Raw genomic sequence first — 26,605 nt, forward strand, 5'->3', positions numbered from 1 at the left:
CTTTTTTTCTGATGTTTACACTGGTTTCTGGCTATAGTCTGGCTGGGACCCAGCTAATCAGGGCCCCAGCCTCTCTGTTCTCTCTAAACAACTTGGAGTGCATATTAGATGCACTAGTGATTGGATACTGTGGTACCCTATGAGCCCCTAGTATATGGTACCTTACATACCAAGAGCATAGGTACTTCACAGGCCTACCAGGGGCTGAAGCATTTATTATGCCACCCCCGGGAAGCAGACTAAATCTGACACCACAGGCCTGGGTGAGGTAGTGTTAGCACTCCTCACTGAGGTATAGGTTCCCTATATCTCACCTTACACACACATATAAACCTTTCAGTCACCCCTAAGGCAGGCTCTAACAATCCTGAGGGAAGGGTGCTTGGTTTCCATGTGAGGGGGTGCCTCTGCCTGAGCAGGGCCCCTCTGCAGCTCTCAGAGTCCATTCTCTGTAGCTGCTTATGGATGCGGTTAAACCATATACTCTTAAGAGCATTATAACCTAGCGGTAAATGCTAACTTTGGGATAGCTGCATCGAAACATGTCGTGTTGGGTGTCAAACGCTTTGGAATCATACCCCCACACCAGTAACTGGTGTGGGAGTATGATCCCACCCTTCTAGAGGGTAAGACATGTACCTACTGTGGAAACACAGTAGAATCCTGGAGAGCCCTGGCATCACAAAATGGATGCCACCAGCCCAGACACTGGGCTGCCCTCCTGCTGCTGACCGAATCTCGCAGTGGAGGAGGCCCAACAATAGGCATCCTGTCACAGGGAGGTGTAACCACCTTCCAGACAGGATTTAGTGTATTGGGGCTGGGTGGGTGCACTCCTAGAGTGCTTTGAAGTCCTGCACTGGGGGAGCAGTAGGCTCCTCTGTGCATATGCCAGCTCAAACCGGTTCAGGGGCTACCAGCCCCTACTCTGGCGCGAAACTGGACAAAGGAAAGTGGGTGTAGCCACTAGGGGTGGGCGGAATTTGCGTAATCGCGTTACGCAAATCTCCGCGAAACGGTAAAAAATCTCCGCGAACACGCAGATATTCCGCGAACACGCGGAATTGCTTGTTCGCGATGCTTTTTTCCTGTTCAGAGTTGCTGTTTGCGTGCTCGGGGAGAAATATCTTGCGAACATGCATTTTGAGAACGCGAACAAGAAAAAATTTTGCGTAGTCGCGGAAAGCAGAATTTTAGGCAATTTCGCGTTCTCTGCGGAACGCGAAATTCCGCAAATTCCGCGAGCGGAACGGAATTTGCCACCCAGGCCTAGTAGCCACCCACTCCCCTGACCCTCCCATAGGAGTGGTCATAGAGCTAGTCCCTCCCTTTCTTTTAGTATAAGTTAGGGAACCCTTACCATTGCAAACTAGATATCCCTGGACGACGCCCTGAAGAAGAATCCTGGACCTTCGACGTTCCACTACCTTTGGAAGACTGAAGAATCTCCCTTGGAGTCAAGGAGTGACCCCCCTGCTTGGCAGGCAGCAAAACTTTGCATCAACGATCGCAAACTTTCTCGCTCCTGCCAGAGTCCGAAGTCCCTGCAGCCCGGAAGTGTATTTTCTGACTTCTCGACGGCCATTGTGAGTTCCCAGCAAACCTGAGGCGAGTGGACCCCACGAGTGACGAGGAACAGCAATACCCGGGTACCGTGCACTAGTGTCGAGTGCAACCCCTTCACGACGTTATACGAACTTGTGCATTGGACCAGGTGTGGTCCAACCCTCCAGCAGGATTTGCACCGAAAATCAGTGGCCTACCTCGTCCCGAGTGACCGTGGGCTCCTGTGAAGTGAATCCTCACGAGGCGTCTTTCCAATCCCTTGTCGGTTGGCTTGTGGGTCCCCTGAAGACTTTTCTACCGAACCAAAGGGCTCCCGTGGTTGCTCCAGGCCTGCCCTGACTTACCCTAGCTGGGCGAGTCCCTCAGACCTTGCTGGTCTGCACCGCTGACTTTCTTCACATTCCACAAGACTTGCTGTTGCCAAGGCTTGTTGGCTCCAGTCCGGTTGCCAACACCTCAGTAAGCTGGTGACTTCGTGGGACACTCCGAATCCAGCTTCTCGTCGTCGTCGACGCCTCCTGGACCTCGTGGCTGAAGAGTCAAGACACCTGTGATCACCTGAAAACACCCGACTTCTGTGGGCATCCAGCTTCCTGGCCCCGGGTCACTGGCAAGTGACTTTGAACACTGTCTCCACTGCTTTCAGCTCTTCTGTCTTCAGAATCCAGCCTTGGATTCCACCGGACACTTCTCCTGTCTTCACAAGCAGCAAGTCTTCTTTGGCTCCCATTGAAAACGACGCCGCGACCCGACGCCAAAAGACACCTATGCACCCGGCTTCCCTGGGTGAGGTAACTCGAGTACTCCGGTGCTCCTGTGTGTGTTGGCTCTAGAACTACTAACCCTGTAAGTGACTTGCTTGTAGACTCTCCCGAAGTATCCTAAAACTTTAAAATTCCAACCGCGACTTGCTCCGTTGAAGTCTATTGGGAACCGCGGCTGTGTTCCCACACTGCATGCGTCTCCCGTGGGTCCTTGACTTACCTGCCTTGGTGAGGCCCCTGCGCTTCTGAAGACCTTAGGCATTCTCCCTTCTCAAGTCGTTCTTCTTATACCTCTTTTTTAGTATATGGTCTGGTACGCCCCTAGGGCCACAGCCATAAAAGTGCTTAATTTGTTGTGAAATGTTGATTTGTGCATATGTCTTTGACTTCTAATCTCATAAAGAGATTAGTAGAGTGTGTCTAGTAATAAATACATATATATTTTACATATATACCTGTGTGATGTCCTTTCATTTAGTGATTCAAGAGATTATAAGGTAAAACAAGCTGCTTTACAGTCCTCTGAGACTTAGCCTGAAGGCTGCTCTCCACAGCTACCACTAGGATAACTTTCTTTAAAAGGTTGTCTTAAACCTATCTACCATAAGAGTCGAATTGTACTGGTGCAAGGTGGCCACTTTAACTAGTGACCAGCATATACCAGGCCAACTTCTCACACCAACTGATTCAGTTCTTCCTGCCAGTCTGTTAGTCTTCGGGCCCTAGGGGACTTCCAATGCCAAGTGAGAAGGCGCTTCGCCAGTAATAGTGCCAGGTTTGCGAATCGCACTCTCCAACTTGGATCCCCTAGGACCTGCGGGTAACACCAGTACACAGCGCTCCATAGTATCCCATTGGGCCTGACCAGTGTACTCATCCAGCACTCTGGTTACCCATGCCCAGTAGTTTGATAGCTGTGGGCAGGCCGATAGCATGTGGAGCAAGTTCACCCCCTCAATGGGGGCACTTTGAGGACGCAGCAGGGTATATCTGGTTGATTTTATGTGGCATTAAGTATGCCCGGTGTAGAATGGCAAATTGAATAAATTTTAATCTTGAATTACAAGACACTTGGGGTATTCCAGCAGCCATACCCATTCCTTGTCAGGTCAGCTGCTGCCCAATGTTTATGCACATAAAGCAGAAGACTGTCATGAGTTAGGAAAAGGGTGTCTGGGGGGTTGTGTGTGTCAAGTACTCGTGTGTCATGAGGTAGTTTTTAGGCCATCCACTGTGGTGACTCCTTCCCGTTCCCAGGGTATAAGCCTCTTACCCTTTAAGGTGCCTGAGGCAGTGGGGAGACTTTGCAGGGATATGTTGGGTGCATAAGATACCTGAACCGAGTAATTCTTCATCGCCATTTTCCAGTACGACAATGTGATGCGTAATAGTAACGTAGGTGTTGGCAATGTCTGGGTGCCAAGGCATAGCAGGTGGTGCTGCTGGCCGTGTTCTAATTGTGCCTTGGTAAAGTCTATGTCCAACAGATTATGGACAACAAGCGAGTATAACAACCATTGCAGTTGTCTGGCTATACAGTATACCTTAACATCGGGAGCCCCTAGTCCTCCTTTATTCATTGTAATTTGGAGCTATACGAAGCTGACTCTATGATGTCCCTGCCTCCATATTCGATCAGCCAGTAGAGTGTTGAGTTGTCGGAAGAGCCCAATAGGAATCATGATTGGTAGGTTCATAAAATGGTATAAAAAGCGCTGCAGCATCATCATTTTGGTCAGTGCCAACTGTCCAGCCACAGACATGAGCAACATAGTCCAAAAGGCCACCTGTGATTTGAGCGCTGCAATTGTGCGTTAGAGGTTGCCTTCTAAATATTAGGGCCCTCTGAGTATTTGAATCCCAAAGTACCGGAGGGTGGAAGTGGCTACTGTGATCGTGCACTCCCCAAAGTACATAGCGGGTTTCGCATACATGCCACTGAAGAAGTACACACAAGATTTATCCGCATTGATGTGAAGGCCAGAAAGGGCCCCAAAGGTGGAAAACAATTGGGCCATTTCTATCTGCACTTCTCGGACATCTTTGAAATACAAGATCATGTAGTTGGCACACAGCCAAATGGTATGGACTGTGTGCCCACTGAAATCCCCCATGTCCTGCATCCTGTCTTCTTTGTGCGATGGGTAAAGAGGAGCGGGAAAAAGGGGGCAACCCTGCCTGGAGCTTCGCAATGGGAGATTGGAAGATATGGGGACATGAATTATTATATTAAGTGCTTCCCATTCTATAATGGGAGAGGAAGTAGTACCGTGTTAGTCGTTAAATATGTATTTATGGCAGTCGCCAGGGTGTCGGGAAAGACGGTGTCTTTCCAAGAGGCCAGGCTGTAGCCACCATGCGGGGATTGGGGCTGGTACCTTGCCCGATGCAAGTGAAATCTCCAGGGAATTAAGATCCGAGTTGGTCTTTGTAGGAAGCTGGCTCTGTTTATACTATACCAAAATGAGGTATAGTGTGCACAGAGTTCAGGGTAACCCCAAAGGTAGGCAGAAGTAAAAGTAGATCGCACCTTACTCCCTATTTGTGGTTGTGTGCGCGAGCAGTAAGGATAAATTAGAGGGCAGTGTTAAACATTTGTTGTACACACTCAGGCAGCAAATGATGTCACACTCAAAGACTGAACTCAGACCAATTTGTTTGTATAAAAGAAATTAAGTTATTTTATTTCTCAGAGCCAAGCATGATGGAGGTAAGCGCAAAAAATGCTTTGCAGAATCGTATGCAATGTTTTCATGCTCAATGCAGGTTCAAATGCAGTTGATTGAATTGTACATAAGTCAATGTTTCGAAATTACTTTTCAGATTACTATGTACGTTTCATTTTGGATTACTTTTCAGATTAGTTTTGCTAATCAGTATGATATCACACTGTGACATTTCCCAGATAAAAGGTAAGTAATTCACTTTTAGTACATAGACAGTTTTTCAATGTTCCCCACAAACCAAGTCCACAATTTTCAAGGAAAAACGGTCAATGTATTCCTCTGGAAAAAAATGAAGTCAACGGTTTGCAGGTAAGCACAAGTTTGTGGGAGTTGATATTCTGGGATTAGAACCAGGGTTCCCCCAGGGTCAAGAATGCACTCTCAAAGCACCCTCCGTGGCACTAGGGCGGCTGGGTGCAGAGTGCTGAGGCCCAATGTTATCCAAAGAGGGATAGGGGGCCTCCGGTTGGTGGCTGCTCACGAGCAGGTCACAGGACTGTGGGAGCAAAGCTCCTGGTGTTAGGCTCAGGGCAGAGGGGGATCCAAAGTACATCCGCAGCGGCTGCTGGGTGTAGGGTACTATTTTAGCATTGGGTGCCATGTTTTCTATGGGGATTCTCCAGTTGCAATAAAGACTGCAGGCTCCAGGACGAAGATCTTCTGGAGATGACCAATGGTTGGAAAGGTAAATTGGGATGCTGGGACACCGTTGGTTGGGCCAACCAAGGCCGTGGGACTTCAGGTGCATGGGTGTTTTTAGGCATCGGGCTTTCTTATCAGCTCCGGTCACGGTCGGGGGGATCCACCAGAAAGAGACTGCAGGCTTTGCTTGGAGATTCGAGGCAGGTCAGAGATCACCAGATCTCTGGTTGGGATCGCTGGGGAGCCCTCCTCGTGGTGTTGGGCCACTCGGGCGTAGGTTTCGGGTGCAGAGTGGTGCAGACTTGTGGTTTTGGCTGGGGCTTGAGTCTGTGGGTGAGCAAATCCGATGCCCACGGGAGACAAAGTCTTTGACTTGGAAGGCAGGGCAGATGCTCCGGGTTCTTGAGGTTGCTGGCTGCAGGACACAGCGGGATTTTGCTGGAGCAGATTTGAGGTGGGGACAGGTCGGTAGGTCTGGGGCTAGGTCAGTGGGCGTCGTTCTCTTCTTCGTTCAGCACAGCTTCTTCGGTCCTTCTTCTTTTCTTGTCTGAGGAGGCAAGGTTCAGGGTTGCCCCTAAATAATTTAAGGGCGTCACAGGTAAGAAAAGGTTGGGACCAATGGGTCCCTTCCTTGGGGTGGGTGTACCCCCTATTATGCCACCCTCCAGTGGGAAGGGGGCATATGCCTCACTCTGGTTGGCTGGGTCCCCCCATCTGCAAAATGGCTGGGACCAAGAGTTGTGCTTTACCTCCCCTCCACCACGTGAGGGGTGGGGTTGGCAAAGGTGGACACACCTCCCTTCCTCACTTGGTTTTCCCACTGATTCTCCCGCCCAAAGTGGGGTCAGAACCGGTGGGAGACAGTTGCTGGACGCAGTCAATGGCTGCAGTAGCTCACAAAGGCGACAAGCCGTTGAAGCTTCCCGTTCATGGACCCTGCCCACCCTGGGGGAGGAGGCTGGGCACCTCGTCCCAGGATGTGCATTGTTTCAGACCCCCAAGAGCATCAGGCTCTCAACTTAGGAATCCAGAAACATATCTGGTGGTGGCAGCTAGTGAGCAGCCACTCAGCCTGGACACTAGTGTTTTTATTTTTGTAAACATTTTTTAAAATGTATTTTATTGCAAAAGTTTACATTGAACAAAACACAGGGAAGCTCCCAAGCCAAGCAATCCAATCAGGCAGCAATTTTAATACACATGGCATGGATTCACATTAGTCACTGTATACATAGATAGGCGAAATCGTAAAAAGAAAATTGAAGGAGCGATGCACAATAGGGTTACCCTCCAGTCCGTGATCATAACACAATCAATACTTAATTGATATACCTATAAACAAACAACTGAGGAGCAGGTTCAAGGCTCACATATCGGCAGTATCACCACAAGTTTAATACAGTTTCCCCATTTACGCCCACTTAGTGGACCAAGTACCCCTCCCTTCTTCCAGATTGTGTCTTAGTGTTAAAGGGAGCTGGCCAAGTCCGTCATTGCTGTACATCTCTCAACTGATCCCCCCGCCCCCTTCGCTGCTTTTGTTAGCTTTGTAGGTGTTGTATAGTGTCCAGAAGTTTTGCGATTGCGAGGGGGCATAAGGCCACTAAAGTTCTCTGTTTGTGTAGAGCAATATATCATATCTGAAGCCCATTGAGCCAATGTAGGTAAGCAGCCTCTAGACCAGCAAATAGCTACCCTGCGTTTTGCTATTAGTAATCCCATATCTACTAACCTTCGCAACCCCTTAGGCAAATGTTTGGAGAAACCCAAAAGCGCTAGCGCTGGGTCAGGTGTAAGCTCCTTCCCAGTTATTGCTGTCAATTCCAGAAACACTAACTTGCAAAACTTAGCCACTCCCGGGCAAAGCCATGCCAGATGTGCAAAGTCCGCCACAGTCTCATTGCATCGCTCACAGCACAAGCTTTCTCAGAGCCCATATCTGCATAATCGCTCTGGGGTGTAATATACCCTATTTAGAAACTCAAAATGTATAAGACGGTGTCTACCGTTGAGAGAGACTCGTTTTGTGCTAAGGCAGCAGTACAGCCACATGGCGTGATCTATCTCCTTATTTATATCAGATTGCCAGGCCAGACGGGCTTTAGTATAGTGGTTCGCTCTATATGACATAGCTTGTTTATATATCTTAGATACCATCCCTGTTGTGGCTTGTGTTTTTATGGTCAGGATAAGTTCAGTCATCTCCGGCGGTTCCACTAGATCGTCTCCAAGGTGTTGAAGTGCGTGACGAATTCTATGATATTGGAACTTGCTTTTAGAGGGAGGGCTCAGCATCTCCCGTCGCAACCGAGCACCAGTCTTTCAGAACCCCGTTCTCAAACAAGTTGCCCATTGTGTGTATCCCAAGGGAATTGAGTGCGCGAATAACACCCCTATCTCGACAGGGAGGTAGCCATTGGCACCAATCTATGGACGCCAAAGGCGAGTTCAGAAGGGCTCCGGCTTGCAGCTTCAAGAGATGATGCCAGGCGTGGTTAGTGGCATTGATCGAATCCACTATGCCCGTCCTGCAGTCAGCAGGCGCAAAAAGCAGCATGGGCAATGGACTCGGAGCTGCTACCTCCCGCTGTATGCGCAGGTGGGGAATGTCAGTAGAGCCATGTATCCAGAGATGTGCATGGGCGCATTGTGCAGCCCTGTAATAGAGGTCAAAGTCCGGTGTCCCCAACCCCACCATGTGATAGGGCAAGGTGAGGATCCGCCATAGACTCTTGGCAGTTTGCCTGCCCAAGACAGCTTGACCATCAAGGTATTAAGCTTCTTAAAAAATATGCCCGGGAGGACCATCGGAATGTTGGTGAAAAGGTACAGCAGACGTGGGAGGATAACCATTTTCATTATTGAAATTCTGCCTAACAGCGTCAATGGTAGGCGAATCCAACGATCTACATCATCTTCGTTTTCTCATTATTACTCGGTAGTTGTCTCTAAAGATTGTCTCCGAGTCAGAATGTGCTTGGATACCCAGATATCTAACTGAGTCCGTCGTCCATTGCAGTGGGTAGTCCATGTCAAATTGGGACGTAGTTGGCGTAAGGGGGAACACAAGAGATTTGGACCAATTGACCTGCAGTCCCGAGAGTCCCCCATAAAGTACTACCTCCCGTAGCACTGAGGAAAGATGGCGTTCAGGATCCCTTACATATAGAAGTGGAGAAGTGTGGCTCAATGGTTAGAGCGGCAGACCCTGATGCAGAGGTCTGGCCCGGGACCAGGGTTCAATTCCCGCCTCGGCGGCTCTTGGATACAATTTCTCCGGACCTGATAATTCTCGCCTCGGTGCCTATTCTAATCATGGGTCCCACTGTGCAACTCTGGGCAATAGCTTGCTTAATCTCCACAACGGCCCCCACAGCACTAGGATGCCTGGCTTCACCTTGGGGGTGCCCAGGAGTGGACATCTCACAGGAAAACCAGGAAGGGTTCGACAGCGGTATGAATACAGCGCTACGAGACCTCTGGGTAAAAGTGCGCTATATAAGTACAAATACATTTACATTTAGAAGTGTATCATCAGCATAGGCTGAGATGATGAGATTATAGCCAGGAATATGTATACCCTTATGTCCATGATATTCACGCAGCGCACAGGCCAATGGCTCCGCGACCAGCGCATAGAGAAGCGGGGACAGCGGGCAGCCCTGTCTTGTGCCTCTAGAAATGCTCCTGTTCTGGTGCCACTAGAAGAGGAACCAGTGGCACCAGGCGGTTGGCCAGAATCTTTGCAAAAATCTTCGTATCTACATTGAGTAGCGAGAGAGGGCGGTATGACGAGCATTCCTCAGGGGACTTCCCTGCCTTTATAATAGCAACTATTTCCGCCTCTCTCGGGAGGGCGGCATCGTGCCTGACACGCACATATCCTCAAACAGAGTAGTCAGCTGAGGTAGTAAGAGATCTAAAAACGCCCTGTAAAATGCTACCGTTAAACCGTCATTCCCGGGTGCACTACCCGCTCTCATATCCGATAACGCTAGAAGAATTTCCTCTCGTTTTATGGGCCGCATCAAAAACTCACGATGCGTGTCCGTCAACCATGGTAGTTTAATATGGGACAAGTAATCAACCATTTCCGCCTCAGTGCTAGTACCACGCGTCGCATATAATGCTGAGTAGAATTGGCGAAATCGTTCTGCTATGTCTCGTTCCTCCGTTAGTGCCTCACCTTACGCTGAGTTCAGCACTGCAACCTCTGAATAATTGCGGCGACCATGCAGCAACTGCGCAAGCACACTGCCAGATCTCTCACCCTCCCCGTAGATGCGGGCCGTGGCGTATTTGCAGAGATTTTTAATTTCAGGATCGTAAGTCTCGTGGAATTCTTCCAATTGGGCCTTGAATTCCACCTGCATCTCATCAGTTGCACTAAGTTGCAGTCGCATCTCCAAGGCAGTCAGCGAGGCCTCCAAGTCAGTCAGTCTTTTAGGTAGGGCTTTAAGAACTCCCGAGTGTTTAGATATCTCAATCCCCCTAATATATACGAACGCCTCCCACACCACCTGGAAGCTCTCCACTGAGCCCACATTTTTATTGAAGTATATCTCAATTGCGTCTGATAGTTCAGCCCGGAACACTTCGTCCAGAAGCAAAAACGGGGGAAACCTGTCGCGGAAGCGTCAGCGTGTCAGCAGGATTCCCTACCCACTAACCTGAGCCAGCCAGCAGGAACGATGCTTGCGATGAGAATCCCCCCTCTTCTCCCCTTCGCTAACGCTCCCCTCAGAAAGGCCACCAGAGTAGGGAGAGAAAACGATTGGGAGAAGGGGGAGGGAACCAAAGATGACCACCGGAGGAATTGCAGTGCAACCTACTGTCCAGTAGGTGGGTGAGGTAGAAGTTCTGGGAGGGTTCTTGCGTCGGAGACTACGGACAAGAAAACAGAGGACACATAAGCCACTACCATTTATCATGAATCCCCACCCCCTGCCCCACTATCTAGAACTCACAGTTTCAAGGAGGGGGGATCTATCACTGGTATCCGGTAATCGTCCTCTGGGAGTGCTGGGTAGTTGGTTGTGGTTCCGCATACAACGTACAGAGTCTTCTGTGGAAAGGGTAAGTTCTGACTCTGTTTTCTGCGCGGTGAAAATAGTGGATGTGGAGTGACTGTCTGAAGGGAGACAAGGGAGGGCTCACTGACCCCCTACAATCCTGCGTCTTGTCTACCTTCCCTCCCAACGTCCTGGCGTAACTCAAGAAAAATGTGTGCTCTCTCCTGTTGCGTCACAGCAGAGCACTCGGGTCTTGAGGAGAGAATTCCCTTCTCCTTTCGCTGTTATAATCGGGTGTGCTCACACGGCAGTCGTGCTCTGGTCTCTTGGAACCTTAGAGCTCTGCCAGGTCGGATAGCTCCTCCGCGGTTCCGTCACCGCGGGAGCAGTCTCCGAAATTAGGGGCTTTAGTAAATACTTACTCCGGTTCCTGTTGTTCCGGTGAATCTAGCGGGACGCCGTAGTTCTCTCTCACGGCTCCTGCTGATGTTGGCGCGAGGGGTGTTTCTCCGGTTTCGAGGTCTCCGCGAAGTCCAAGGTGTAGCGCGCACACGGCGCTCGTAGTACGAAGGTCTCGGAAACAATACTGGAACTGGGGCGAGATTGTCAAGCGCCTCCTCTAGGGGGAGGCGGTCTTTTATAGCTGCGAGATATGCGACCCTGGCTGACGCGAGTTCTGGTCGCCAGCCCCAGGGTGTTCTGGGCAATGTAGTTCCTGGCCGGTGTTCGCGTAACCGCGACAAAACCTCCAGGTATGAGGAGGAAGTCTTCGAGTGAGAATGGCGATTACGACCAAAACCGGGGAATGGTCTGAGTATGTGCGTGGAAGCACCTCTCAAGTCCGCACCTGGTTGTATAGCTGCCTGGAGAGCAACCAGTAGTCAATATGAGTATGTAGGCCATGGAAGGCCGAATAGTGAGTGAACCCCCCCCCTTGTCTAGAAATCGCTGCCTCAGACATCACGTAAGTCCGCCTGTGTCATAGCTACAGCAAGGGTGCGGGCCGAAGCTGTAGCGCGTCTAGGTGGACCTCCTGAGCAGTCACAATCCGGATCCAAGGTCAAGTTAAAATCTCCCCCCCACAGCTGCTGTCCGCTCGCCAGCGCCTGTACTCTGCCGAACAGACTTGTATAGAAGTCAGGATTGTCATAATTGGGACCGTACACATTGATAACGACAAAGTCCAGTCCTCTACCCCTGCAATTGGATATCGTAAACAATGCCATCAACCCTGCTTATTAGCAGTATTTTGATGGATGGGCTTTAATCAGCTCAAATGTAACACCGATAAAACTGAGATTCTCCGCTTTGGATATAATTGTATTTTTGATCTACAGGCCCATTGGCTGGACAAGACTCCTCCACCTAACGCCCGGGAAGAAGTAGTGAAAAACCTGGGTATGTAGATTGATAATCAGCTGATGCTACGTTCTCAAATTAATACAGTGGTTGGCACATGTTTTGGTCTGTTGCGGACGGTCACAAAATTCCTGCAAATACTCTCCCTTTCTGCAAGGATCACTGTTCTTTTGGCCCTTGTGGTGACCAGGTTGAACTGTGCCAATATCCTTTATGCTGGACTGCCACAATATCTGCTGCAGAAATTACAAATGGTGCAGAACGCAGCAGCCTGTCTGGCTCTTCAATTACCCAGACGAGCTTCTATCTCTTCTCAGCTGAAGAACCAACACTGGCTTCCTGTCTAAAAAAAAAGGATCCAGTTTAAGATCCTGACCCTTGTGCACAGGGCTCTGCACCAGTCTGGACCGACATATCTATCCTCCCGGATTCAATTCTGCTCTCTCCTAAGAACTCTGTGCTCTTCCCTCAGCCGTTAAACGAGCAAAAACCGGAGGCAGATCCTTCTCCCTCCTGGTCCCGCAAGCTTGGAACAGCATACCTGTAGAGTTACACTGAATGAATAATGTATGGTCTTGCAGACAGAAACTGAAAACTTGGCTTTTCAGTTTCTAATTCTGTCCCCTCGCCTTCTCTTACTTTCTGAAATTAGCAGCGAGACACTCTGTTGGAGTAGCCGCATGCTTTAGAAATCCTGACATTCATTCATTCATTTATTTGCATAGTTAAGTAAAATGAAAGCTGTGTTTCATTATTGCTGTGCCTGAGATTTAATGTATACTTTCTCATGTAATTGTTCATAAAATGTTATAAACAAAAATTAATAAATATAAAATTAAAATGTCTTCTGATTTGATCACGGTCGATCACTCTCATTCAGGGGTGGTAGTCACGGGTGGTTCTGCCGCATCTCTCTAGCCCACAGAAGGAAGTCTCTCATCTCCCTTCCAATAACACTGTTTCTGGTGGTGTTTCTTACTTTTTATGTAGGCTGATCTTTCTTTCATCTTTACTACAGGTCCCAAATTATGAGTGTAAGCCTGTTTCTATGGAGGCGCTGTAGCTGTGCAACATGGATGCAAGAACCCTGTTTTTGGAGAAGAGAGTGAGCCTTTTGAGCACCCTGTGCGTAAATCCAGCTGAAGTTGATACTGATGCCCTACGTGCCCTGTTGGAGATCGCGTTGCCTCTAGAAGAGAAGTACCAGGAGCTAAATGCTGTAGGCATTATTCTAATTAATGCCATTGGAGAGGTGAGCTATCTCAGCAGGGAACAGGGTACTGACAAGCAGAACTTGATGTTGGGTGCCAGTGGTGGTGACAACCAAATGGTCCAAAAGGGTGACTCCATTAATTTCTGGAATAAATATGTTTCCCAACAATCCTCTTAGATCTGTAACTGATCCCTCAACTTCATCTCATAGATGTTAGCCAGTGTAATGTTGAATGGCTTTGGATCAACGTCTTATCCGGGTAGTGGAAGTTGGAGATTAAATCAAACATAAGATCATCTCCAGGATTTTTTGTTTTAAAACCCAGTCTCCTTTTTAGATGACCACAGTCGCTTTACCTGGAAAGTAAATGGACCTGACACTGTATGTCTATTCCATTCTTTAAGTCTCAAGAAGTGTTAAGAGTGCTGAAAAACATGATTGTCTACTGCAGTGGGTGTGCCTCATACTTTACAAAAAAATTCCCATAATTTGTACCTTAAATAAGTTTTGCTTTGCACAAAGTATTGCATAAAGCCCCAGATTAAAATTGTTTCTCCTTGTCTCTTGTTCATTTTTCTCTCATTTCACCACTTTCCTCCACATTCCTGTCTGACTCCTCACCTCTTTCTTGCCCTCTGATCCAACTTGCAGCCCAATATCTATCTGCGCAAGATCTCGACAGCCTTCAACATCTTGGAGAAGTATGGGCGGAACTTGCTGAACCCGAAGAAGCCCAAGTACTGGCGCTCTGTGAAATTTAACAACCCAGTTTTTAAGACCACAGTGGATGCCATGAAGGTGAGTAGGGAGCAGGGTGACATCTAGCTATCTATTGGGATACATTTGTAGGCAGGATTGACATTGCTTCAGAAATCAGTGGTCGATTCCAAGGAGCATCCTGCCCTATGCTTTCAGACTCTGAAGCATAGTACATATTTCTGTTTCAAATGAACTATTAAGGTTTTCTTGTCTCCCACAGAACACTCCTTTATAAAAATATACAATATGGGAGAAATACCTCATAAGGGGGGTGTGATCGGGAAGTTCTCAGCAGTCAGTCACCCCCTTCCTTCTCCGGTGCTAAAGTAGTCCCAATCTAAATTAGTCCCAAACTATATAGGTTTGTCGTTCTGGTTTATTTTGAAAGATTCAGGGTTTTACTCATTGACACACGTATGAGCAATAGTAATAGGCAGTCAATATAGGATGAATATAACGCAGGTGTGGGGCCCTTCACGTCAGACTCCTCGTCTCTCTGCTCCCAGGTCCGTTTCGTGGTAGGTGAGCGTGGACCCAAAAAAACCCAAAGAAAACCACACCGGCTTAGGCTTCTATTTAAATAATGAAGCACATGGGGGAGGGTAAGTGCACCGTCACCAGTCCCTAGTGTGTTGTGCCTAATGTGGGGGAAAACAAGTGGTGACTTTAGTGATATCCCCTTATACGAGCCCACAGCCCCTGAACAAGCCCCGAGTGTGCAGCGGGTACTTGCCTGCTTCCACGACCCTCCTGGGCCGTGGTGTTGGGAGACCAAGCCTCCTTATCTTCGGGGAGTGCAATGGTCCCGAGGGTAGCGCTCCTGGAGCTGTTTTCCCTCGCTGTCTCCTCTTTGCTGGTGCGTGGCTCCTGCTCTGCTCCTCCGGCGTGCACCTCCTCGGCGTCCTCCTCAGCTCTCCTCTAGGTCGTGTTTCTCTGCCTGTCCTCCGGTACGGCTTAAGTCGCGTCCTCCTCCTCTTCCTGCTCCGTCCCAGCTGAACCACGTTCCGGACGCCTCCTGAGCTTTTCAGCCGTCTCGGGCGCTGGTCCTGTTTCAGACGCTAGAGCGTCAACCCCACTAGCTGTTTCTGCTTCGGCGGCGGCCATGTTGGGTTGGTCGGCGCCGCTCTCGAGTGGGACACCATCACAGGGGGGGAAGGGGATTCAGAGAGAGTATGGAAAATACAGGAGAGAGGCCTCTAAAGTTGAGATGCCTGGAATAGTTATGACAAGATAGGAGAGAAATGTAATCCATGTCTTACAGGCTAATGACTACTAGGTACCTGTGTGTTGTATTTTGTTTTGGAAGTTGTGCTTGAAATGGACACCAAGGATATGGTTTTTCAAGGAAAAGACTAGTTTATATTAATTTCGGGTTTACATTTTATTATCTAAGAGAACATAATTTATATAATTGCGGGGGATGTACCCATTGCTGTCTACATGCAGCCCCTGCCTTCAGTGCACTCCTAATCACCCTTCCCCGTTTACCTTTTCGTTTTCTCGAATATTTCCTAGCTTCCTCTGCTACTTCCAGCTCACTTTGGTGAATGAAGTGGAAATGTATTGTTCGAGGTTTGTGTGGTTGTATATACACGTGCTGTGCGTGCTCCTGCCATCTAGTGTTGGGCCTGGATGTATGCAAGTTGTTTTTCTTCAAAGAAGTCTTTCGAGTCACCAGGGGTTGCGACTCCTACTCTTGGTGATAATGCCCATGGTCATTGACTCCATTGTTATGTTGTTTTCTTCCCGGCATCTGGTTTGGATATGTACTTCTTATAGGAATCTGACTTCCTATATAGTGTACAAAAATGAGGTACACTGTGCAGGAAGTCCAGACGACACTTATTACTTTACAGGGGCTTGCTTTAACAATCCAAGGGTGTTCCATTTTGTGTTCTTGTGGTGGAGCAGCTTTAGGCTTATCAGAGGTTGAGCATTTGTTGTACACACATAGTCAATAAATGAGACACAAACTCAATGAAGAAATTCGAGACCAATTAAAAAAAATAACATAGATTTTTGTACTAATTTAGAAACCAAGATTATTGTAATTGGATAAGTACTTTTCGAGTTAGCTGTATTTTACTGTATTTCTAAAATTTATGTCAGATTTGAGGCATGAGCATTAAATGCGGTAATGTTATCCCATGGGAGAAACATTCACTACATAGGTACACTTGTAAACATTCGTCGGAGTTGATCTCCTAGACTTAAGGTACCCAGGGGCAAGGTCCTTAGAACCACCAGCAATTAAGTTTTACCTGCCTTGGTCAGTCCGGCTGCAGAGGTGCTTGGTTGCAGTGGTAGCCTCTAACGCTACTGTTGAATTCAATGGAAAAACCTGTAACAGAAAAAGGCTGCAAGTGGGGACCTGGGGACAAGTCCGACAGAACCCTAAGGGAAACTCGGCTCTTGAAAGTCTCTGGGGAAAGGTGGGGAGGACCAATGTTTGGCTTGGACTTTGGCTGTGGGGCTTGGGTGCAGGGGTGTTTTGTCCAGCAGGTCGCTTGCGTTGGAGGCTCTCACTTCTTGGCATTGACCTGGAGATGTGGACAAAACAGGACAGCATGTCCACTCTCGATGCTGGCCTCTGTGATGCTGATGTGCCTTGTCGGTAGGTCGTTCTTGGCGGTGTTTGTGTCTGGACTGGACATGAAACAAGATTTGGCTGCTTTAAGTGCTCTGGAAACCAGGGTATTGGGGCTGGAGCGCTCCTCGAGGGTCTAGTGTCTTTAAACTTGCTGGAGAGACGGGGTTGACCTCAGGGAGCCTTGAAAACCCTTTCTTGAGGTGCTGCTCACTCGGTGAACCTGGTGGTCCGCAGATCTGTAAACCTGTCAGATGTGGGCGGTGCCTGCAGGCTGCAAGAAAGTGGCTTCTTCACTTCAAGGGAGTTGCTGGCTGTTTGTCAAAGTGCTGGCAACACTATAAGGATGTAGGAGGATGCACAGCTGCTGGACGAGTCGGGTCTTTGCAATTGTCGGGAAGCAGCAGGCAGGGTTTGGCACCAGTTCTGGTGCGGTCCACAGTTCTTACGTTTTTAGCTGTTCTTGCTCCTTCTTTTCTCAGTAGACTAATCTGAGTTTCTGGTGTCAGGGGGCCACCTAAATACTTTACGCACAGTACAATCCTATGGAAGTTAAAGTCAGGGATGTATAAAAGGTAGGCACAGTCTGTTTCAGGGGTTCACCTTCAGGATTCGGAGTTGTAGTGGGCCAAGGTCCACAGTCCTACCAGCAGTTCTTTGGAGACTGCCCGGGTTCTGCCAGTAGTAGTGTGCTGGTGAGATTGATAGCTGGTGCACTGCGGACTCAAAAACAGGCTGCACAAGTGGTCTTGTGGACAAGTCAGAGAGCTCTCAAACGGGGCTTAGGTCGCAAGAGGTCTTGGAGTAAGGGAGCCTAGCTGGTTTGCGGTGCCCAGGCCAGGTAGCTCAGGTGCAGAGTGGTTACGTTGGCTGGGCTTTGTGCACAAAGATGCTCCTTGCGGTGAGGGACAAGCAGCTCTCAGTGGCAAAATCAAGGCAGCTGAGCCACTCACAAAGTGGTTCTCAGTGAAGCTGACGTCCCTAACTGGCGGCTTGATCCTGCCTGGTGCAGTGAGAATCCAGACTGGACTTACTGTTGGTGTGTGGTGCAGATCATCTGGTACCCTGGGGGTTGATTCTGCATGACTCCTGTTGGTCCTGGTGTTTTGACACTTGGTGAGGAAACAGATCTGACCTTCCAGAGCACGAGTACCTTCTCACAGTCGTCTGTGGTGTCAGTTGGGCAGGGGCAAGTTGGTGGACTTGATTCTGCTTGTCGGTCTTACGGGTTGCTGTGGAGTAGCTTCTTTACTCCAAGCGAGATTGCAGGCAATTTCCGAAGTGTTGGCAGGCTACCAAAGGTTCTGGTAGTTCTCCAGCTCGCAGGAGGAGTCATTCTGTTGCAATTGCAGAGAGAGGGCTGAGGACGGGCAGGGTTTCACGCCAAAAGTTCACAGGTCTGCTATAGTTCTCGCCAGACAATTACTCTTCTTTGTCCGTCTTATCTTGATCTTTCGAATCCCAGGTCTTAGGTGCTACCTAAATACTCAATTTAGGGGCATTTAAGGGTAGTGACGGGCAGTTGCCAATGGGCTACGTTACTTTAGGGTGTCTACACCCTCTATGTGACCACTTCCTGTGGGAAGTTGGCATAGCCCTGACCCTAGAATGTGAATTCCGTCCAGAACAAGATGGAGGAATCTCAAAAGTGGTGTCGACATCAGCTGGTCCGCTCTAGTGGTGGTGCTGGCTGAATGTGGGCACAACTGCTGATCCTTGATAATTTTCCTGCCTGTCTGGCTGCCACTATCTGGAGAGGCCAGGGTCGCATAAGAAAGACGACGGGCCTTCCGATGGGAGGGGGGCTGCCTGCGGTATCTGGGGGTTAATATCTACCACACCCAGCAGGACTTGCTGGAGGGGAACATTGGCAGAGCCATTCGCGGATTGCGGGGCAGCATGAGTTTCTGGAGTACGCTCCCGCTTTCGTGTGCCGGGAGGGTGGCGCTGTTGAAGATGGTGGCGTTGCCACGACTCCTCTATTACTTTCGCACCCTACCTATATGGGTGCCGGCGTCGTACTTCCAACGGCTTAGGGCGATGTCCACGGGCTTCATTTGGGGCTCCGGGAGAAGGCGGGTGGCGTTAACCACCCTGCGGTGGCCGAGGGCGGAAGGGGTCCTGGCAGTCCCAGACTTCGAGTGGTACTATCTGGCGGCCCAACTCCAGTGGCTTACGCAGGCGGTTGCCAGAGAATACCGGGGCCCGGAGGGCCCACAGGGCAGGCTGATTCCGCGACATGTGCTAGCCTTCATAGTCTTACAGCAGAGGCTGGACCTTGACCTGCTCACGTTGGAAGAGCGTACACTCCGGCTGTGTTGGAACCGATGCCAGAGGAGGGCGGCGATAACTCGCCCCTACGCCCCGGAGATTCCTTTGGGGATGTGTACGGCGTTCCCGCATGGAGGCGATTGGTCTGGGCTGGCTGTTTGGGAGGAGTTGGGTGTGCAGATGGTGGGTGACTTATTCCGGGAGGGGGTGCTGCTGCCGTTCCAGGAGTTGCAGGACTCCTATGGGCTCCCACGTGGGGACTTCTTACTTCACGCGGCCCTGGTAGCGAGCCTTCAGCGGCACTGGAATGCAGGGCTCTCGGAGCCACCGGTCGCTGCGGGTTGCCAATATGTAGTGATGGCGGCGGGGACGTCCAAGGCCATTACTTGCCTATACCGCAGGCTGTCGACGGAAGGCTTGCCGCCCCTTGCCGCCTTGAGGGGCAAGTGGGAGTTGGACCTTGAGAAACCGATCCCCGAGACTACCTGGTCCACGCTGATGCGGCGGGCCTGGAAGGGAACGCGCAATGCCCGGTTCCAGTTGGTGCAATTTTTTTGACGTTGCACAGGGCGTATTTGACACCGGTTAAAATATTGCAATTTTTTGGGGGGGCGCACTCACAGTGCCCGCGGTGCGGAAGAGAGGGCGCTGATTTTCGTCACATGTTTTGGTCCTGCGTCCAGCTGGGTGATTATTGGGCAGAGGTCATGGATTGCCTAAATCAGGTGACGGACCGAGTTATTGACCCGGACCTGGGGGCCTGTTTGCTGCTTTGGTTCCCGCACACCCGCCGGACGAAGGTCACTAGCAAGTTTTACGACTTAGGATTGATAATGGCCAAGAGGGAACTGACTATGCACTGGAAGTCCAGGAGGGGGCCTAGCTTCTTGCGATGGAGGGCGGCCTTTGTGCGTTGGGCGGGGGCTGAGGGTGCGCTCCGGTTGCAATTAGCTCTTCGGCGGGATGACGAAAAGGCGTTGGCGACGGCCCGGGCGTGGGAGGCGCTGGTGGTGGAACTTCAGGGGCTGATGGCTGACAACGGGGTAGAGGGGGACACATCTGGCGGGCAGGAGGAGGTGGTGAATGGGGAGTAGAAGGGGAGTAGTAGTGATCGCTGGCAACGAGGCTGTGGCTAAGCGTAAGGGAAAGTCACGGATCTCTAGTGGAAGGCGAGTACCCATGTCTGATTTATGGCAGGGAGGGGGCACATCGGGAGCGAGGTGAAAGACAGGAGGCACACTGACATGGGGTGGGGAGGGAGGGGGGAGGGCCGGTATGGGCCGGAAGCTCATTCTCCCGGTTGTTGGCTGGTAACTTTATGTGTACTAAACATTCTTTGGCCGTGGAGGAAGCGGGTTTGTACTGTGCTGTTGCTATGAAAACAATAAAAAATGTTTCAACAAAAAAAAAAGAAAGACGACGGCCCTTTGAAGTTTCTCCTGCGTGTAGGAAGTATGAATACTTCTGCCCAGAGCAGGCATTGTTCATGGCCTCTGAAAGTGAAGGCTTTCACCTCGGGAGGTCAGAAACCTGCCTGTTGTGGCTCGTTGGTCGAGAAGAGTCAGTCGACACACTAGTAGTTGGTAGGTTTTCGGGGGACACCTCTGAGATGCCCTCTGTGTGCATTGCTTAATGAATTAGCCACTGGCATCATGAGGGAGTTATCAAGATGAGCTGTTTAGTACCAAACATCTGGGAATACAGTGAAGCCATCATGGAGCTGAGGAACTTGTAATCACTAGTGTCCAGTCCATGTACTCCTCATGGCTTCCCTGTGCACTTGTAATATCTGTGTTTCTAGTCAGAGATACCACTCCCTAGGGACGTACAGGGATCCTAAAGGGTGGCAATTGTGGAACAATGGTACAGTTTAGGGAAAGAACACTGGTACTGTGGACCTGGTTAACAGTCAAAAAGTGGAGGGTAACCATGTCAAAAGGGGCACTTTCCTACACACACACACCCAAATAAAAAAGGAGGAGACTAACTTTTCCCAAGAGAGTTGTCATTACGTAAGTGAAACTACCTCGAAAGGCAATCTGCATTGGTCAGTCCCAGGTCTGTGTTCCAATGTAAAGTCCACGTTTTGGGTTTTCACCTTTCATCTGCATAAGGCATCTGAGAGGTCTGTGGTCTGTTTGGACAAAGAAGTGAGTGCCAAACAGGTATGGCCTCAGTTTTATTCGGGACCAAACCACATCAAATGCTTTCCTCTCAATGGCACTTCAATGCTATTCTCTGGTGAGTATTCTCTTGCCTATAAAAGCAACAGGCTGGTCATGGCCATCATCGTTGGTGTGAGATAGGACCGCCCCTATCCCTTGTTCAGAGGCATCACTCTTCACAATGAACTGCCTATTTGTATTTGAAGCTTGGAGAATGGGTGCTCAGCGCATTGCCTCTTTCAGGGTGTCAAAAGCCTTTTGATAGCTAACTGTCCAGTTTAACTTTTTAGGCATTTTCTTGGAGATGAGTTCAATGAGGGGTGGCACAATGGTGCGGTACCCTCTCACAACCCTCCTGTAATCCCCAGTCAAGCCAAGGAATTCACCGACAGGAGTCTGAGTGGTCGGAGCTTCCAAATCCAGAATGGTCTGAATTTTGGGTTGTAAGGGTTGAACTTGGACTCCACCTACAAGATAGCCCAAGTATACAACGGTGCCCTCCTCCTCTACTATCTGCCATTTGGATGCTGTGATAGTGAGGCCTTCCGCCTGTAAACCTTGCCAATGTGGATCAGGTGATCCTGCCAGGTGGAGCTATAGACCGCAATATCATCAAGAGAAGCTGCACTAAAAGCTTCCAGCCCAGCAAGGACTTGGTTCACCAACCTTTGAAATGTGGCAGGGGCATCCTCTTAATCCAAAGGGCATAAAAGTGAACTAACAATGCCAATCTAGAGTAGAGAATGCCATATTTTGCTGCTGGAGTCTGGCCAATCAGCCAGTACCCTGATGTTAGATGAAAGGTGCTGAGAAATGTATCTACTCCTAATTAGTCTGTCAACTCATCAGCTCTGGGTATTGGGTAAGCATCTGTCTTGGTGACAGCATTGAGACCTCTGTAGTCCAAACAAAACCTCATTCCTGGTTTCCCACCCTTGGAGTGAGGCTTGGTGACTAAAACCACTGAGCTAGCCAAGAGACTGTTTGAGGGTTCATTAACCCCTAACTCCAACATCTTGCTGACTTCAACTTTGATGCTCGCCTTAACATGGTCAGACTGTCTATAGATCTTGTTTTTAATAGGTAGGCTGTGTTCAGCGTCCACATCATGGGTACACCAGTGTGTTTGTCTAGGGGTTAAGAAGAAGAACCCACCATACTGCTCCAGGACCTGTTTGCTGTTGGGTAGAGAGGGTGTCTGAGTAGACAACTCCATCTACTACCCCATCTTAGAGGCTTCTGGAGAGGAGGCAGGAAGAGGTTCACTCTCTGCTTCCGGATCCTCATCAGTGACCCTTAGCCTCAGTCACTTCATTCCTGTCATAGAAACGTTTTAGGCGGTTAACATGGATGACCCTCTTGGGGTTCCTGCTAGTGCCAAGGTCAACCAGATAGGTGACTTCTCCTTTTCTTTGAATGATAGAGTGGGGACCGTTCCATTTCTCCTGAAGGGGCCCTAATTGCCACAGGCTCCAACACCCATACCTTCTGCCCTGGTTGGAACACCACCATGGCAGCCTTTTGGTCATACCAGAGTTTTTGAAGCTCTTGGCTGGCCTCTAGGGTTTACACCCATACCTTCTGCCCTGGTTGGAACACCACCATGGCAGCCTTTTGGTCATACCAGAGTTTTTGAAGCTCTTGGCTGGCCTCTAGGGTTTTAGGGTTTTAGTTGCTTTACCTATGTACTCTGTCATCTTGGAACATAGGCCTGGTATTTAGCCCACAATATCTTCTTTAGGCTCTTTGAGATGTCTCTCCCAGTCTTCCTTAACCAGACAAACCCTGACAGAATGGCCAAACAGAAGTTCAAAGAGGTCGGGGAGAACCTCCTCCCTTCTGTGGCACACATCTCTGTAAGCGAAAAGCAGGCATGGCAAAAAGGACATTCCATCTACTGAGTTTTTCAGGGAGTCCCAAGATCATGCCTTTAATGGTCTTGTTGAATCTTTCTACCAGGCCATTAGTTTGTGGGTGATATGGGGTAGAGAACTTATGTCTCAGGCTTTCAAGAGTAGGGCAGATTCTCTGCCATTGGCATAGCTCTTCCCTCGAAGGTCCTCCTGGGCCCAGGAGCTCTGCCGTGTAAGGCCCAAGCTCCTGGGCCTCAGAGCCCTCTGGGGCTGACGGGTCTTCTCCCTGGGGCGAGGGGACCAGAGCTTGTGGCTGATCAGAAGCTGATTTCCCAGTCTTCTAACCTTTCCTCTTAAGGGTTGGTCCATCCTTTCAGGCTCCAACCAATCTTTTTACCCTGGGCCTTGATCGGTGCTCGGTTTTTTACGCAACCATTTAGGGTTCCAAGCATGGCTGCATGGTAAGTAAGCTCGTTCTTTGCCCACGCTGAGGATTCCAGATCATTCCCTAGCAGACATTCAACTGGAATTGCAGAAGAGACCACTATCTGTTTCAGGCTAGCAACCCTTCCCCATTCTATGGTCACCATCGCCACAAAATGGACCTTTGTTACATTAGTAGTGTTGGTGACTGAATAAGTCTGTCCAGTCAGGTACTGTCCTGGAAATACCGGTTTTTCAGTCACCATTGTGACTCTTGCACCTGTATCTCACAGGGCTTCTACCCTAATTCCATTAATCTAGGGCTGCTGTTTGTATTTTTGCATATTAGTTGGCCAAACAGCTACGGTTGCAAGGTCCACTCCTCCCTCCGAGACTAGCGATAATTCTGTGTGCACTCTGATTTGCTCAGGGCACACTAGGGATCCCAGCTGGAGACTTGCTATTCCAATGCTAACTGGAGCAGTGCTAGGGTGATTCTTTCTGGGACCAGCAAATCTCCAGTTTGGTGACCAGTCTGTTTACATTTGTGATACCATGCCTCTTTGGGACACCAATTCTTACCTTAGTACCCAGTTTTTGGTTGTGAAACGTTTTGGTGCCCACCCTCCTTTGCAGGTTTATAGGGGGCCTTTAGAAGACTCTTTACTATTATCCTTAGGATGTTCTCACACTTTCCCCTGGGGAGGCTTAGTAACCACTTTTGTTTGGTCACCCCCACAAGTGATAGTTTTGGTCACCCTAGTCTTGACTCCGTGGTAATCGTTCTTTCCCAATTTTGGTCCACCAAGTATTGGTGAAACTTTTCCGAAACACAGTTACTCAACGGGAAACATCCTTCACAACGCGGGCATTGCATCGAAATGCCTTTACATCGTGGGCATTACAACGCAAGCCGTTACGACTTGCGCTGGATGGCGCCCTAACCCAACGAATAGTATGATTGACTATTCCAACACCTTCCCTACTGTATGTAGACTGGAGTTGGAATAGTAAGTCCAGCGCAAGTCGTTTTAATGACTTGCGTTGTAACAAATGCGATGTAAAGTACCTCTTTGTAAATGTATGCATGGTAACGTCATACATTCTTACTTAACGGATGTTCTTTCATAATCAAATAACACAGCCCAACATAGTCATGCACCCGCCCGCTAAAAACCTCCACCCGCTGCCAATTTCCCCCCCACCACATTACCATGGCGGGGGGACCCCGGCAGATGGGAAGACCGTCCGCCAGTTTTCCACTGGTAGGCAATCCGCCCGATTGCCTACCGGGCGGAAAAGCAGTTTATATGTTGGCGGTGTCTGGTAGACACCGCCATCCATATTACTATGCAGGCGGGGACTTGCCTTTCCGTGGCTGCAACGCCGCCATGGAAAGGCAGGCGGTTTTTGACATTGGGGGCCCGTAGTGGGCCCCCAGGGATTCTGGGGGGTGCACATGCAGGGTACCTATGGCACCCCCCTGCATTTCAATGTACAACGTGGCAGGCACCACGCGGTGCCTGTCACTTTGTGCATTGAAAGGCACAGGCTGCCTTTGTGGCATTGCGGCTGGCGGTGCTCTCTGCACCAACCTTTTGCCTGCCAGGCCAGGCGTTTTTAAATTCAAGCCTTTGTATGTGGAGTCTGCAGTCCCCAAAGAGTGAGACGACCGCAAATATCTACGATTGACTCTTATGAATATAGAGTGGGAAACGATCGTCCGTGTCGCGATCCTGCTGTCAAGTGATCAACTTGTTGTCCAGAGATCCACTTTCCTGGATTCTGCCAATTAATATATTCTACGAATCTCACAAATTGAATAGGTGAACTGAACTATTTTTTAAATAAAGGGGACCAATAATACGGGTTTTTAAAGAAATACAGACTATACAGATGGGTGAACTAATTCAGTGTTCGCTTGTAAAACGTTTTTGTATAAAACAGACTGAGAAGAGGTTATGATTTTGGTGTTATCATACCCTTTCAGGAGCAGTAACAGTGTCCTCAAGGTCGTTAAGGACGACACATGGGAAATTGATTCCCCCTGATAACCAAATATGATAATCTAGAGGCTACAGAGTCACGACCAAAGATTTTTAAATTGCTCTATTGTCCTGAAGAAGGTGACGAAATACTTTATGACAGAAACTCCGCGTCGACAGTTTGTTTTTCTTTTTTGTAATATTTGTAAATTGACAAATGTTTTTTAATAATGTAAAAACAGTGTGCTCTAGCTAATCACTTATAATGAATTTTTGTGGTATCATTGTTAAAACTTTTTAATAAACTCATTTTTATAAGCATTCCTTTTGAATATTGTTTGATTTTATATATTTACATTTGTTTCTCTTCACACGTGATTTTGTACTTTAGCAACTTGGAAATTTATTGTTTTCCTTATACATTTAGATCACGGATTTATTTTATCTGATTCACTAGTCTTAGGGTCTTCTCTTCAGACTTGGGAAAAGGGAACATTTGCTCTTATGTTGATATATACCCATCCCTTTTCCGAGGATCAGAGTACCTTCCTTATATTGTGACAGCATGTTGTGCGTTTCCCTGCACAACGTGGCAGGCACCGCGCGGTGTCTGCCACCTTGTGCATGGAACCCCCCCAGTGCACAACTGCCTCCCTCCTCCCCCCCAGAGGGGGCCCGTAACAACCCCCCCGAAGCCAGCCTCCGCCAGCCTTTCCATGGCGGTTCAACCACCATAGAAAGGCTGGCTGACGCCAGCATTGTGATCGGGCGGGCGGTGCCATAACCCCGGTCACATCCGCTCCGCAAGGCAATCGCAACGATTGCCTGTGGCGGAAGCGTGGCACGATTCCCCCCCCGCCATCCTAATGTGGCGGGGGGAAATGGGAGCCAGATGGCGGAGGGACCGCCACTGCCAGCCCGGCGACGGCGGTCTCTCCGCCATCATAATGAGCCCCTAAGTTAGGTCAAACAAGGTGCTGATCAATATACATACATAGTTTACTATTCCCACTCCAATGTAACTTAACGTAGAAAAGGTGCAGAACACTAAACTTAAAAAATATACTATTCTCTCTCCAAACATAAATTAATTCATAAAAAATGCTAAACATTATAAACCAAAAACAATGTTCCCCCTTCATTACAACAAAAAATATATTAACACAAAGCAACATTTTTTTTATATTAAAACACAATGTAACTTAATTAAAATACTACACAACAGTCCATAAATTTAAGAAAACATTTTCAAACTAAATTTGGTACAAATATTTTCAATT

The 26,605-nt window shown here is 49.0% G+C and overlaps 1 protein-coding gene across 1 annotated transcript in view; it reads left to right on the top strand.

The window, feature by feature from the left end:
- LOC146869228 (E3 ubiquitin-protein ligase RNF31-like) overlaps nt 1-26,605 on the top strand; it is a 116,075-nt gene that overhangs the window by 39,669 nt on the left and 49,801 nt on the right. Inside the window, exons 2-3 of the mRNA XM_085632641.1 lie at nt 13,088-13,321; nt 13,934-14,080. Coding sequence (XP_085488767.1) covers nt 13,142-13,321; nt 13,934-14,080 — 327 coding nt within the window. The 5' untranslated portion in view covers nt 13,088-13,141. The remainder of the gene's footprint in view (nt 1-13,087; nt 13,322-13,933; nt 14,081-26,605) is intronic.

Source organism: Triturus cristatus, chromosome 1_1 (genome assembly GCF_964204655.1).
Source record: "Triturus cristatus chromosome 1_1, aTriCri1.1, whole genome shotgun sequence".
NCBI classification, from domain to species: Eukaryota; Metazoa; Chordata; class Amphibia; order Caudata; family Salamandridae; genus Triturus; species Triturus cristatus.